The following is a 14,715-nucleotide window of genomic DNA, read 5'->3' on the forward strand; positions in this document are numbered from 1 at the left end:
GGGGAAGAATCTAAGGTTTTTAAGCTTTTTCATTGGAAGTTAGGGTTTTAAACCCTAAGGGATCAAAAGTTAGGAGGCAAATGTAATCATTCTTTAAAACCACAACACTTTTTGCTAATGGCTATAAAAACAATGAGGACTATTTCTGGGTCTTCATCCAGTTTGTCCAGGAGCGGCAGGTTTTTTCCATAATAAAAAAGACAGACATTGGGGAAACCAATTCACGGGTAGTGAAATGGAAGCTAATACACGTAGGCTTGGTGTAGTGTTCAGCAGTCAGCCTAACTCTGTATAACTGCTTGCTTCCTCTCCTTAGTCAGAATTCTATCAAGTGGGAAGAGAAGGAAATACCGAGCAGGACAGTCTGCTGGGTGCATTTAGTCGGGTGCAGTCCAAACTGTACATGCTGAAGCAGCAGTATGCCCAGTATTGGACAGCTGCTCTTTGGTGACACTGAAAACAAAACGGAGGCAAGCAGAAAAGCAAAAGCCACCATCCTATATGCTGTGGCGCGCAACGGGAACTATGTGACTGGTCTATGGTGCACACTGGCCATACTGACAAGCAGTCACATGAAAGACCCTCATTGTCCTTGAACAAGCAAACTACAAAGTATATGCTTTTAAAAAAAAAAAAAAAAAGTCAACTGCAGCTGTCTTCTGAGGTGCTGCCTCTTTCCAGATCTAGATGCTTACAAATAAAGAATACCAGCTTATAATAATTGTTATATTGTACATACTTTTTAATTCTCCAATTATCTACTGAAGGGACTCAAGCTAGTTGTTTTTAAGCCATGATTAAGCCCTGCTACAGTGGTAACTTCTCTTCAGCTACCTACCTACTTTATTCCCTTAATCAAAGCCATTGCACATAGCAAGCTTGTTAGGATACAAATTTGAGCTAAAATTATATTCTTCTGTTACTTTTCAGTTCTTAAAAAGCAGGCTCTTATTTAATCTTTGAAGGGGAAGGGAGCATCTAAACAATCTGTGAGACCAGACCAGGTTGGGAAAAGGCATCAGGCCACGTTCCTGGCAGTACACTTTATCTCCCCCTGACGCACTAGGGCTCTAAGGGAAAGGGTAGAACAACAACGTTAAATTTTGCTAGTAGTAAAGTGTGTTGAACGCACACATGCTGACAGTATTCAAATCTTTGTCCGCTCTGAACATAAAGAGTTTTTCCTAGAAAAATCTCAAACTGTTTGGAGAAAAAGATGTACTCATGATGAAACATCAGCAAAAGGGAGAAGATCACAAGACTTTCACCTCAGTTCATATGCCAAAAGTGCAAGCCTTACTGCAAGAATGCATCTAGTTTAAAATCTCTGTTCAGAAAGAACGTGAGAAAGTTCTGTGGCATTAACGATATGCTGAATGCCAAATTTCACCTTATTTGCAGCATCTCTCCAAAGGTAAACATACCATATTTTGTTGGAAAGACGTCCTCATCTGTCACTAGTTTCTGCACCGAACTCATGACGAAGTCAACATACTGAGGAGCAGTGCACTTGATCTTCTTTCCCCGCTCATCATACCAGTAGTACTGTCTGTGAAAAGAATGGAAAGCGTCACCACATTTCCACCTTGGCTTCTCAGCTCAACGCCTAAGAGGTTAGTGCCTAAAATAATGAAAAGCAACAGCTGCCATGTTATCAACATAGATGATACCTGCTACTGAGATTCCCTTCAGAGTGTCTTTCTAAATCAGAAGCTCTGACTTTCTCTTAGCCAGTTGTTTCTCCCTATCAAGCACAGGCAGGCTTCTGGCAAGTGTCCACAGAGAGGAGCTCTACTTCCACTCAAGTGGCATCTGGGGAGGTAGATTTCTTAGAAGGGACTCACCTGTCAGAGGCGGTGATAACTACCTGTCAACCACAGACTGAGGCCTCACAGTCTATAAAACTCCGGAGGAAAGTGTTACTGCTATTTAAAAAGGGTTAACGGAATTAAAAAGAGATAAATTGGTGGTCTTATGCTTAACTAGCACCACAAAACATAAATTAGTCTTGCAGTGTAATATTATTAAACAGACAGGAGGTGGCTCCAAAATACCAGCTTTTTCAAGGACTGAGGTACCTGCCTCAGTCCTTCCAAATGGTATAAAACCTGTTTCAAAAAAAGCAATTTTGGTAAAGTTTTCAGGACAGTTTTGCATATTCTACCACTGTGCCTCAGAACCCTGGTCCTTTGCTTACAAACTCCCCAAAACAGCTGAATTATTTACCTTTGACCTCTGCCACTAGTGAATAATCTTGTTGGAGCTTAAGGAACAGAAGACATACAATACTGTCAGTTAGGCTTTCACAAGTAACCGTAATTCCAGCAGTTAGCCATAATCACATTGATTAACAGCAGCCAAACTACACCAGTAACGTTCTCTAATAATGTATTACAGTCAACAGGGAGGAATCTGAAGGCTACAAAAGCACTGAAGTTATTTCTGTTATTTTTTATCATGGTTAATTTACACACTTCTAAGTGTTACCAGGAACAACTAGCCGATGCACCAGGCAGGCAGAGTGAGAAACAGTTTACAGATAGGTAAGGAATTTGGCGAAACACTTTTTCTTTGCCTATGCCACATTAAGAGCTATCTGAGTTCCAACTCCTGAACTCTTCCTTCAAACGGTCTAAGCAGCCCTGGTGCCGTCCTGTATCATTACGGGCTTGATGAGAAATCCATTGTCTTAGCCTTCCTCAGAACACAGGATAGGTGGGATTTGCCAGCTGCTTTGGAAGCAAGGTTAGAAGTGGTTTAAGGCTCAGAACTTGGCTAGGAACGTGGCAAGTGTCCCTCACCGCCAGCTTCATAAACGCACCACAGCTAAGCCATGCTACTGCTTTTTGCCTGCCTGCCTACCTCCAACTCTGCTCTGTTGACTAAGGATCTGTTATCTGACATTCCTCACGCAACCCACTTCTTGAAAAGGATTAAACAAACTTCCAAACTATCATTTCAGTGGGAAGTCCAGCCACCTTTGAACACTTTGAACGGGTTTTTTTTTTTTAAACATTTTGCATGGAAGATAAAGATTAAATAATGTTGTTTTTTCTGTGCATAACAGGACTAGGCTGCATCGAACTGGAAGGATCTATAGGTGCTGCTTGAAAAATGTAATTTTATGTACTCTGGCCAGCAGAACAGTCATGAAGCAACGAAAGAAAAATGTTAAGTAGCATTGAAGGTCGAATTGAATTGTAATTGAAAAGTTCTAATTTGCAGTCTGTTTCCGTTGCCCAGAAATATTCTTCAGGGATTGCAGGGGGAGGCAGGGGAAGAGAGGGGGTGGGATACTAAGGACATTGTTCATGTCTCCAGGCTGTATGAAGACAAAGGAAACAGTACAGAAATTAGCAGTGCGGCTCAACTATCAGAGAGGAGTGACAACCGAAAACTAGTTCTGCAGACACTTGAAGTTCAGAATTTTTCTTTAAGCCCATTTTCAGCATGCAACGGTTGGTCATTCTTAACACTGTTAAGTAAAAGTGGTGGGGTTAATTCTAAAAGGGTATAAAGAGATGAGCAAGTAGATGAAAACCACAGGATTTAACAGCTCTTTACAGAGCTATGGCAGGCATCAAAACTCGCATTTGCACCCCTAGGTGAGGACTGTGTTCTTCATTACTGCTTACTTCCTTTACACAATCAACATTTAAGGAATTAAACACAAGCCATGTCTACCTCGTTGGTCTAGTCCTGCAGTAAGCTGGAGGGAGGCAGTTCTAGGCAGGTCTGACCTAAAATCTTGGGTCTTAGGACAATGCTTGTTGCCAAAAGCAAAAGCAGATTGAACTACCTGTACCTCAGCAATTTTCTCCTGCTGCAGAAATCCTTAACTACAAGATAAAAAGCACAGTTTAGCGTTGCCTTTAGGCACAAAAAAGAATGTGAATAATTGGGTTTTACTTAAAGGAAAGTTCTCATGTATGTGAACCTGCACAGTTGCCAAATACAAGTGAATAAATTACTGTAACAGCCTCCTGTATACCTTTTCCTTTCCTTAAAAATTTAAGAGGAGAACTATTAAGAGTAAGGGAATAACTACAAGAATGGTCCTGTTGTGGACAGAGTCGTCATGTGCCTTGGAGAAAGAGGAGCCCCTCGCGTGCCATGAACATCTCACCTGGTAAGCAGCTCCCCACCCACGCTCGAGTTATCTATCTCCCTTACGAGATACTAGGGGCGCAGTTGGGCACAAAAGTCTTAAGTGCATTCCACTATTGGCACTGTGACAGCAAAGTCCCGTATTAGGCAATGGATGGGAAGCAAAAAGGATTCAAGGACAATACTTTAAGACACCTTTCAGAAAGTGTTTGAAATGATTTAGATTTGGATGATTGCATTTAATAGGTGGAATTCTTGCTGATTTGAACCTTCCCAGTATGGAGAACATGAGAAGTTTGTAGCTCCATTCTAAGACCCAGGGAGAAATGACTTTGGGTTTCACAGAGAGAAAACCCATGGTACCAACAATAAGGTAAACACAGGAAGTCAGAGTGATGCATCTTAGTATATGTACATATTTTATCCCCTTTCCTACAAAACATTCTGGTTTTGTGTTGCTCCGAGTTCAAGGATGATCACATAGTTGCTACTGTATACCTAGAAGCCAAGGCAGAACAGAGTTTTAAATCAGCATGTAAGGAAGAAAAGCTCCCTGGAGGAGAGGGACGGAAATGCTGTAGCAGTTACGTCCTCTGGAAAGGAAGGGAGGGAGAACTAGTCTTCGCAGAAACTCTGAGAAGACAGGTTATGAAGAAATAGAGGATAACAAACGTATCCAACGCAAGGGCAGTAATACAGCGGTTGCCAGCAACTTGAAATAGTTCTGATGGTTTGATAAGGGGGCAAAGCAACATTTAGACTGGCAAAAAAGAGAAAGGACTCACTACGTAGTCGCACAGAAAAGAAAATGCAAAACATGCAAGTTTGACTCAAGATTTCTTTCAGGAAATAACCTCTGTATGCAGAGACACTAAGGTCAAGCTAAACAACAGAAAAATAAGGAGAGTTATCAATTAAGGAGTTTCACTAGACAGAAATGAGACCTTATACTCTATCAGTAGCTTGCTTAGAAATTTGCATCCTCGACTTCTGCCTGAGGAGTTTTGTAATCTCGACAGCGCTTACACAGGCTCTTAGGTACTCCACTCATGCAAGCACTTTCCTGAAAAGTTCTGCCCAACAGTCAGCTAGAAAACCAGTTTACAGTTCGTGGCAGGAAACTTAATTTTTTGGTAAGACAGTTTGCATAATAATAAAGCATAATAAATATAAATAGTAACATTGCATTAAAGATTATCACTTGCCTTAAAGCAGGTGCTATAACATATTAACAAGCAAAACAAGTGCTTCTTAATCATGCCATCCGCCTCAAGTTTTGAAGATAATCAGCCTTTCTGATATTTCTCTCAGCATTATTCCATCTTCCCCGCAAACACTTACAACTATTCCACGTGGATGCTAGTTTCAGTCGATTATCTCTCAGTGACCCTGAGCAGACGTTTTCTTCTCCATTTTGTGGCTGTGTTATCTCATATCTGAGAGACCTGAGAGCTGCATCTGTCTGCAGTTTGTCAGTTGACTGGAGCTTCTCTGAGGTGCCAAAACTTTACCTCAAATACTTAACTGCAACTACTGTTTATTTTACCAGCAAATCCTCTAACAAAGAGAGCAAAACCTAGGAGACTGAATATCTTCTATGGGCTTTGAATGCAAGGTAAGTTGACAACCAACCTGTTCTCCACAGTTACTTTGACGTCTCCACCATAAATACAAAAGCCTTCCTTAGGTAAGATCAGAATGGTGTGATCCAAAACACACCTTAGGAAGCTGGGCAGGGAAAGTAGAAGAGAGGAACAGAACGTAGAAGTTGGCCCTACAAACAAATCAGTACTGAAATAGCAGCAGACTAACCTGTTCCAAGGTGCTATGCCACTGTGGCAAATCTGATCTGTGTAGGGATGCTATGTTATTCCAGTAGAAATTACTTAAAACAAACAGATCATATAGTCATCGAAGGCCAAATCAGGAGTGTCTGTCAGATAAATGAGCAACCAACTCTAATGCTTTAGGTGATACCCTTTATAAACTGGAGATAGGTCAGTGACAGGATAAACCATATCAAGGGGTGTTTCTCCAAAACAACAAGCACGTGCTTACCTTTCCTCTTTAGAGTCAGCTTAAAAAAAAAGGAACGTATAGCTCTATCATAGTTGGAATTAGATATGAAAAAAAAGAGTATTTTAGAATCAGCTCTCCATGTTCCGTTTATGCTTATCTTAGTAAAACCCAAAAGGGAAAAAGCTAGTAAAGGTAGAACAGAAAGATAAGGATTATCCAAAATGGCTATTAGAGCTATTTGGAGAACACAACTGCGAACAGGGCCTTCAAAGCTAAACTATATTGAGGCATGCAGCTAGATGATTGCACCTATGTGTTTTTTCATAAACCCAGACGCTTAATAGAAGAATGAAATATGCAGCCTGCAGTTTGCAAACGTGATCAGTCATCCGCCCCCAAGTACAGGAAGGTACTTAGGTTGTCACGATTTTGCTAAACACAAGCTGTTTCAAGTGTTTCACCCAAGTGTAGACATGTTTCCTGTTATTCCCAAATAGCGCAATTTTCAGTTTTCCAAAACAAAGGACAGGAACATTTTGGTATCACTCCTCACCTCTAAAAATATAGACTACAGCTGGAGCTGCCTGCAGGCACTTCCTTTCTTTATGCTCATACATCAGCTGCTTACAGTGAACTGTTGTTTAAGACTCACCGCAGCAGAGTGGAGCAACACTGACGTAGCTTCCCCACCACCATGTTCTTTTAGCCACTATTATCCCACTTATTATCCCGTCGGACAAGCAGATTAAACAGTTAAACTCAGTCCTTTGGACAGCCAGGGCTACATCAGGAATTAGAACAAAAGAAAGCTTGGGAGCAGGTGTCAACAAAATAAGCGTCTTACTGATCACCCTTCCTCATTTAGAGACATGCTGTCCACTTTTGATAAAATCTGGGCCTAGCAGAGATTTATTACTTTCTGTTCCAGCCTGCTTTCAAAGTCCTTAACAGGGCCTTTAATTCTGGCACATAACTGACAGTTATCTTTCCAACTCTTACATGCAAAAATATCCTCAGTACGCTTTACGCTCCTCAGAGTGCTCTCAAAGCCTCTCCTATTACTATCAAATGTATGAGCTGGCTCAATGCATTAAGCAAGAATTCCTTGTTAAGCACTACATAATTAGTGTCGGAAAGACACTAACAGAGCTCCACTTTTGTTGTGTACAGTCCCTGGGACGTTTGTTTGATGTACAAAACTAACTGCTCAGTTTTCTGTGAACTAAATGAATCCTGGGAAATGCAAGAGGAGGGAAGAACAGCACTATCAGCACACGTGTTGGGGGGAGAAAAAAAACCAGCAGGCTTATTCATACCCAACTGGATCTCATATTCCATCACGTTGGACTGTGCTCATCAAGAGCAGGAGTTTGTGGGAACTTACTTTTTCTTACGTTCACCATGTACAGTAAAGCTATAAAGCTTTATTTCATAAGTGACAGCTTCTCAGTGTTAAAAAGGACTAATACATCCTTCCGAGTGAAAGCGTCAAACCATATTCCTTACTCTTTGCGAAGCTGCCACGCGTGCCCTCTGTGCCCAGGGGCTCAGGCAGAAAGCCAGTGGCTCACGTCAAGCTAGAGGTTATCCGTCAGCAGCCTGGTGCTCTGTCAGCATTCCAGCTATCAAAAGCACCCTCTGAGGTTTTCGCAATCCGTTTATCCTTCTCTGCCTTCTACGGAATCCCAGCAGCGTTTCCAGTAAGAACAGTTTCACTTTTTTGCTTTTCTAACCCCCTACGCAAGCTACAAACATGGTATGGTAACCTGCCTCTCTGATGTGACCTTATAAAACCAACTCAGAATAGTCAAAGATTTAGGCCTCCACAAAAGCAGATTTCCAGCACCCTTCACTGGGACAGGGAAAGATGCACAGCTGCCCACATCCTTACTAGGTAACGAGGTCTGCTGCCGCACACTTGCCCAACTCCATCAAATACCAATATCCACCCCCCAAGCAACTCTCAAGATTTCATGGAAACCCTGTAATCGCAAATACTGAGCATGCTATATGACTTACGTATTGCACACTGCCATGGTCTGACACGACTCTCCTGTGCAGAATTCTGAGATTGTACTATACTGTAAGTTGATGTGATGAAAGAAAGTTGTTGCTGAAAAATAAACACAAAGGAAGGAAATTCGTAAATATAAAATACTTTCAAACACTGATTGTCCCCCAGACAATTATTTAAATAGAGCAAGTGAAATGACCTCAGAGTCCCGAGCTTGCGTACACATTTAAACATGATTTAGCTAAATGAGTCTAATGATGAACTGCAAAACAAAAAGATAGAGAGAATGAAAGCTCTTGTTTTGATTTAAGATGAAAGCACCATGATGCATCAGCTCTTATTACTCACTAAGCAGCAAAACTGGAAAGTGTCTTTGTCATCAGCCTCACCTTTAGAGTCGAATACTCTACTCTAAGCTGAAGGCAAGCAATTTGCTGAGTTCTTTTGAAGTCGAACTTAAAATCCACAATTTAGAAGTGGCTGGAAAATGACATTATTAGTTCTCATGACATACTGCCTTAAAAAAAACAAACAAACCAAATAGCATGAAAACTATTACATTTCCACTTTTTAAGACTCTCATAAGATATTTGTCATTTTAATACTCCTCAGAAGGCACCTCACTTTCTCCTAATGAACGTCTATATACTTCCCTAGTGCGCAGTTTAAAGCAGTTTTTTGCTACTACCGCATACGGTTCAAAACGTAAGCAGGAAGGGGTCATACCTGCAGGTTAGAACTGGCAGATGAAGCAGAAGCACAGGAAAGTATTGTAAATCAGAAATGAGATGCACAGGGGAATTTATACAGCATTCAGTCAGAGCATGCAGTCTTTTAGTCAGTCACCACTTTGAGCTCCAGTCTGGCTACAGTTTAAATTCACAATAATTCCACCAAAGCTTGGAGAGGGTGGGAAGAAGAAATCCATCCAAAAGACTTCAAAATGTCTGGTTTAAAGCATAACTTGCCTTGTATACAAGTCTCAACAAATTGCCTGTTTCTACAATGCTTCTGGAAGACCAATGGCTTGACTCAAAAAAACATGCTGAACCAGCAGGTTTAGCAGACTATTCAAAGGGAAACTGAGGGTCCTCAAAAGCACACTAAAAATTTTAATGCCCTCAGTGTCACAGCGAGGGAGTAGGAAGGAGGAAATATATCAAGACTTCTGTACTGCTAAGCACAGTTGGAGTGTAGTAAGACATCTTAATTACTACTCAAGGTATAATGACACGCATTATGCAGTATGCCTATATACTCATTGAGTGTTTTTCTAAGCACTGAAAACAGTAAAAAGAAACAGGATGAATGAATGCCTTTTTGGGTGTGGACAGCAAGCTCAGAGGTATACGTTCACAGTACTCACTGTTGCTGGCTAGCCACTCATTGAGGTCTATTTCTCGTGGTAACATCACTAGCTCCTTGAATTCGAAGTCAGTAATTCTGGATTTTGTGTATTCTGGCTCTAGGTAAAGTTTCTTCTCTTCCGGTGCTGGCTTTTTACCATTTGGCTTTCCCTTGGACTTCCTGCAAAAAGATTAAAAAAAGAAAAGACAGGTTACTTCTCCTGCTGATGAACAGCCATAGTAACCTGAAAGTAACCAGTTTATCCAAACTCTTCCAACTCAGGTGTTTTGTGTTTATATTGCTCCTCCTGCCTTCTCTCCTCTAGCTTTTTTTTTTTTTTTTTTTTTTTTTTTAAGCAAAAGATAGTTTTAGAAGAAAGTTTATTTGAAATCATCCCCTTTCTCAAGTAGCTGAGAAAATTCTGAATGGCATAAGAAACGTCAGACTGAGCTGTTCCATCTCTGTCCTCCTTTTATCTTGTCGGTTTAGATAGCAAATTATTGGGAGAGTGACAGTGTTTCTTTATGCCTGTGAACAGTGGTGACAGCAGCGTGGCACTGTGCCTGAGGGAGCTACTCTGTTGGAAGTATACTAACAGCGTGCATCATCGTTCGCTTTCACCTGCGGAACGGGAGCTCGAGAAACACTGAAAACAGACCGCTGCAAGAAGATACTTCTCATTTGCTCTTTCCACATAACTTTACTGGCTTTGTTCCAGTCAGAGGTACAGCTCCCCTAGCTATTCCAGCCCTCCATTCCCTGAGATACCAGAAGTCTTCTGCAAGTGAACATCTATGACTCCAGCAAGAAACCGATAACTACAGTAACGCTCACTTTCTCAACTTCCAGTATATATAAGCCAGAAAGAACTTGAGTTAAATCCTTTAAAATGTGGAACAAATGGCTACCGGTAGAGCTGTATGATGAAATAACCTTCCATTTGGATTTAAAAAAGCAGACAAACCACATTCCATAAAATGCATTTATCTCCTTGGCATATGCAAGAGCTCTCTTGAACTCATCTATGAGTCTCATCATACTTCTCTCTAACCAGTAACTTAAGACGAGACAGACTACAAGACTTCAGGAGGCCATCATCAAAGAGAAATTAAGGAAAACGTCATGACTGGAGCATGATACACGCTTACACACTTGCAATATTATTTACAATCCACAGATGTGCAGAAACCGCTATAGGAGGTTTCCGGTAGGGGGAAGAGAGTCGCACTTCATTTCCACATGGTAACGAGAAAGCTGGATTTCATGGTTTCAGGAAGGATGTCTGTTACAAGGAACACCTTTTTAAAGGGTACGAATGCAGTATGAAAACTAAAACTCATCTGTAAAAAGTTTAGCACGTAGCTGTTCTTGCACACTGGGGGCCATCCCGTTTTTTCAGAGCAGTACATTCCAATTCAAACAAAGCCTACAGGATTTCTCTCTTAGGTTTATTTAACAAAATAACCTGGGCAATTCTCATGGCTGCTCCCTGTGTTTTAGGACATGTGAAGTCTGGTGGTGTACAGTGTCAGACTCCACACAAGAAGGGCTGCTCAGTCAGACCAGCAACTCCTGGCTCTCCGGTAAGTACTCTTGCCTCCAAAGTCTTATATAGCTGGATCTCATTTGAACCTCACCATGTACAAATGAGCTATAGGTAAGAAACAGAGAAGTCCAGGAAAAGAACAATTGCAGGAAGTCCTGCCTTTAAGGTGTTTAAAGAGGCTTTAAGGTAGGCTTAATTTATGTTTGGACCTGAGACTTCAGATTTTCACAGAATTGGAGATGATATTCAAGGAAAACATAATAGCATCAAAAGAAGAGTCTCCTTCAGTAGTCTGTAACCTCCCTTTAGACCAGATGAAGCAACGTGTTTGACCGCTTCCTGTTCCAGAATACCATGCTAAGACTTGAAACTACCTTATCCTGACAGTAACAGCATAAATAAATCCAGTTGGAACTATGTACTTGGCCCTGAGCTAGTAGAAAAAATACTCGAGGCCACTGATTTGCTTAATTCCATGCACTGGCGGACTTACTCCTACGCTGCTGAAACAAGGCCTGGCATGTTCCATACAGCATCTTCACACCTGGGCCTCTGGCAGACAATATTAAGGTCTACACAGAATATACTCTTTGGTTTTTTAGGCTGGTGAGCTTTTCTTTAGGGGTTCGGGGGGGGGCGAGGCAAGAAATTCAGGCACACGGGTAACTTCAACCTAAAAGACTGGTTTGACAAACTGCGTTAAACCACTTGGGGAGAAAAGTTATCAGAAGTACTTTGGGTAAAACACAGTTTGTGTCTTTACTTCAGGAGAGTTAAACCAAGGGCCCCAGGTCAGGGCGGAGCGATGCTGTGCCACATCAGCTAAGAGCAGTTTTCTGAGAGGAGGAGGGGAGAGAAAGACTAAGAGGTCAAAGACAGTCTGTCGTAGAGCCAGGCCGTGGAGGGAAACCACAGAAGGAAGGCTGAGGCAAGCTTTTCAGTGAATAAAAAGTAGATTGAGTCCACCTCTTCTTTGCTCAGAATCTTTCCCCGTTTCAACCCCCCTCATATCTGCACAAACGTCAGCCTCTGTTGGACTGGCACATGCAGCCGCTTTTTGTCTCTTTAACAGACTGCAAGTCTTTCCACAACCGCCTGGTAATGGAAGTGGAGCATTTCAAACAAAAACTTCCCTAAGGAGCCCCGGTCTGCCCCTTTCCAAAGCTTCTGATCTATCACAGTACAAACAAAAACAAAACAAAAAAATACCTGACTGATGCGCATCATTACTGAACCTGTAAAATGCCCATAATCACTGATACCAAAGGGTTTTTTCACACCACTGAAACCTGGATGTCAAATCACCATCTGCAGCACAAACTGCTGTTGTTTTTTATTTAAAAAAAAATCTTTTGCAGCTGCTGAGGGTTAAAGCAATACCACAGAAATTGTTTCTATCAGCAGGTTTTCATGACCTGAATGCAGTGGGATTGGGATAGTACAGAGCCCAAAGAGTACTACAGTACAAAAAAAAAAAAAAAAAAAAAAAGATAAAAAAAGATAAAAAAAAAAAAAAAAAAAGAAAAATCCCAGTCTTGAAAGCACACCAAGTTTTGAATCGTTCAGGACCACATCTCTTCCTTCCAGTAGGCAGAACTCAGATTGTAATGTCAGGCTTCTTAGTATTAATAGAATCACGCTTAGTCCGAAGTGTAGAATTGTGGGTTTAGGTTGGAAGCTGTCAATACGGAAGTGTTTTCTTTACAGACTTAAAAAGCTAGAGCGTTGCAGCGCTATGGAGAAAACTTTTTTAGAAACATGATTACCTATGATTTAGAGTCAACAAATAGTAGGTCTGTATTCCGAATAAACCAAAGTGCATACCTTCGCATTCACAACTACCAGAATTTCCAAAGTTTAGAAGTTAGCTTCCTTCCTCCTGCTCTCTCCTTCTTCCAAGTTCAGTTGTTTCAAAGGCTTGTAAGAAAACCATCTACCTGAAACCAACTCCAAACGTGCCAAGAGAAGCATCCTTTTCTCCCTTTGTTATATAAAGTGTTTATATTCAATAGCCCTTCCTAAATTTTTCATTTCATATTTTAAATACATAAATATGAAAAAAGGCATACCAATTCTGAGATGTCCCAAAAGACCCTTCTAGGTGAAGAACGTAGCAGTGAGCATAAAGAAGCACATTCACCAGCTGCTCACTCGGCCTGCTTTCAATGAAAGGAAAAATGACGAGAACAATAGACTTGTACTGTTCTACTCAGGAAACACCAAAATCCATCATCTGTAGACTATTTACTGGAAAACTTAACTAAATGTCTTATCAGACCACAAAAAGTTTTGTACCTTTCAAAACACAATATTCCTAGTTTTATGTTGCTACTATAGGCACCCTGAAGCAAAAGAAAGTCCTGATTCATTTGTTTATCTGCGTCTTTCTTTAAAAAAAAAAAAAAAGAACACACACACACACACACACACACATATATAACAACAACAAGATAATTCTGCTAAATTACCACTCACATGTCACGTCAACTGCATCGCAAGAGCAGCTGAAGGAGTAGCTTTTAGGCAGCAGTTTGGTGGAGGTCATTCAAGAGGTTAGCCCGAAAACCTGTCCAGCCATGCTTAACTACTAATTAAGGGAAAAAAACCTCTTTAGGGAGTCCAAGGAAACACCAGTCAGCAGTTTTTACTGAGAGGTAAACCAGAGCACAAACTAATTCTTCAGATAATTCCCAGGATAAGGTTATGTTTGTTTGGTTTTAGGCACTCAACTGAATATGATGCCACAGGCCAAGTCACACCAGGAGGAAGTTGCAGAGAGGGAAAAGTGATGGGAGATGGCAGAGCAGAGGTGACTTACATGAAACGTCTTAGAAGATTAAGCAATCTGGTTCCAGCCAGAGACAGCATGTTCATTACAGATTTGCTGCTCCTAGCTGCTCCTTCCATACCCTGCTTTGTATTCTGCTGAGAAAACGGGGCAGCTGGAAGTTTGCCTGCGTTTCACCAGAGAAAGAGATGTAGACAGCAACTGCAGCAAATGACTGGCCAGCTGGGCCACGATGCTCACTTTCCTGCACTAACTGCTTTGTTAAGATCAGGTAAAAACGCCCATGTCCTAGGTATCTTGGTTATCTCGGATCCTTCTCCAATCTCTCATTTCCTTCTTGATCAGAAGCCCAGTAGTTTTTTGGTCTAAAAAAGTGGCTTTGGAGCATCTTCAAAGCACTATGCAGGCATTAATTTAGTTTTAATACCATAGGAGGAAACCTTTATCCCCATTTCACAGCAGAAAGAGGCTGTAAGGTTCAAAGTTTGTTCACAGTGTGAATAGTAAAGATGCACTTCAGTTTTAATTGATCTGGTTGGTTTGGAAAGAAACACATGGGAAGCAATCTGATAGAACTGCAGAAGTGTCTTTTAAGTGGATCTGTGTGGACATGCTTCATAATCTGATTTAGTTTACATTATTTTGGAACTGTACCAGGCATCCATATTTTTGGTTTTATGAGCCTGATTTATTACCAGTTTGATCACACAGGAGATACTAATGATTTACTAAACGCCAAACTGATCATTTACAAATTTAAGATCGTCTCTACCAATTCAGGACTCCTTTGTTCCAAAGGCAATCAGTTACCCAACACAGCTATAAGAATTTTGTGCTGTCTCCAGCAAGCTGTGCAGATTCTTAGACTATATCTAAAAATTGAATCTCTTCAAG

The 14,715-nt window shown here is 41.1% G+C and overlaps 1 protein-coding gene and 1 long non-coding RNA gene across 8 annotated transcripts in view; one reads left to right on the plus strand and one right to left on the minus strand.

Moving 5' to 3' along the window:
- LOC138067427 (uncharacterized) overlaps positions 1-14,715 on the plus strand; it is a 36,917-nt gene that overhangs the window by 19,943 nt on the left and 2,259 nt on the right. For 2 of the 3 annotated variants that reach the window (XR_011141308.1, XR_011141309.1), the window contains 4 exons: positions 1,402-1,613; positions 3,068-5,722; positions 10,988-11,070; positions 13,755-14,092. This is a non-coding gene — a long non-coding RNA (uncharacterized lncRNA). Of the gene's footprint in view, positions 1-1,401; positions 5,723-10,987; positions 11,071-13,754; positions 14,093-14,715 lie in introns of all 3 variants that reach the window. The other variant, XR_011141307.1, reaches the window with a different exon arrangement.
- Positions 1-14,715, minus strand: part of MOB2 (MOB kinase activator 2) — a 117,521-nt gene that overhangs the window by 1,480 nt on the left and 101,326 nt on the right. For 4 of the 5 annotated variants that reach the window (XM_068944770.1, XM_068944768.1, XM_009674424.2 and 1 more), the window contains 3 exons: positions 9,507-9,667; positions 8,146-8,239; positions 1,425-1,549 (listed from right to left, as the gene is read on the minus strand). In XM_068944770.1, the coding sequence (XP_068800871.1) occupies positions 1,425-1,549; positions 8,146-8,239; positions 9,507-9,667 (380 nt within the window). Of the gene's footprint in view, positions 1-1,424; positions 1,550-8,145; positions 8,240-9,506; positions 9,668-13,102; positions 13,190-14,715 lie in introns of all 5 variants that reach the window. The other variant, XM_068944769.1, reaches the window with a different exon arrangement.

Source organism: Struthio camelus, chromosome 5, assembly GCF_040807025.1.
Source record: "Struthio camelus isolate bStrCam1 chromosome 5, bStrCam1.hap1, whole genome shotgun sequence".
In the NCBI taxonomy this organism is placed as follows: Eukaryota; Metazoa; Chordata; class Aves; order Struthioniformes; family Struthionidae; genus Struthio; species Struthio camelus.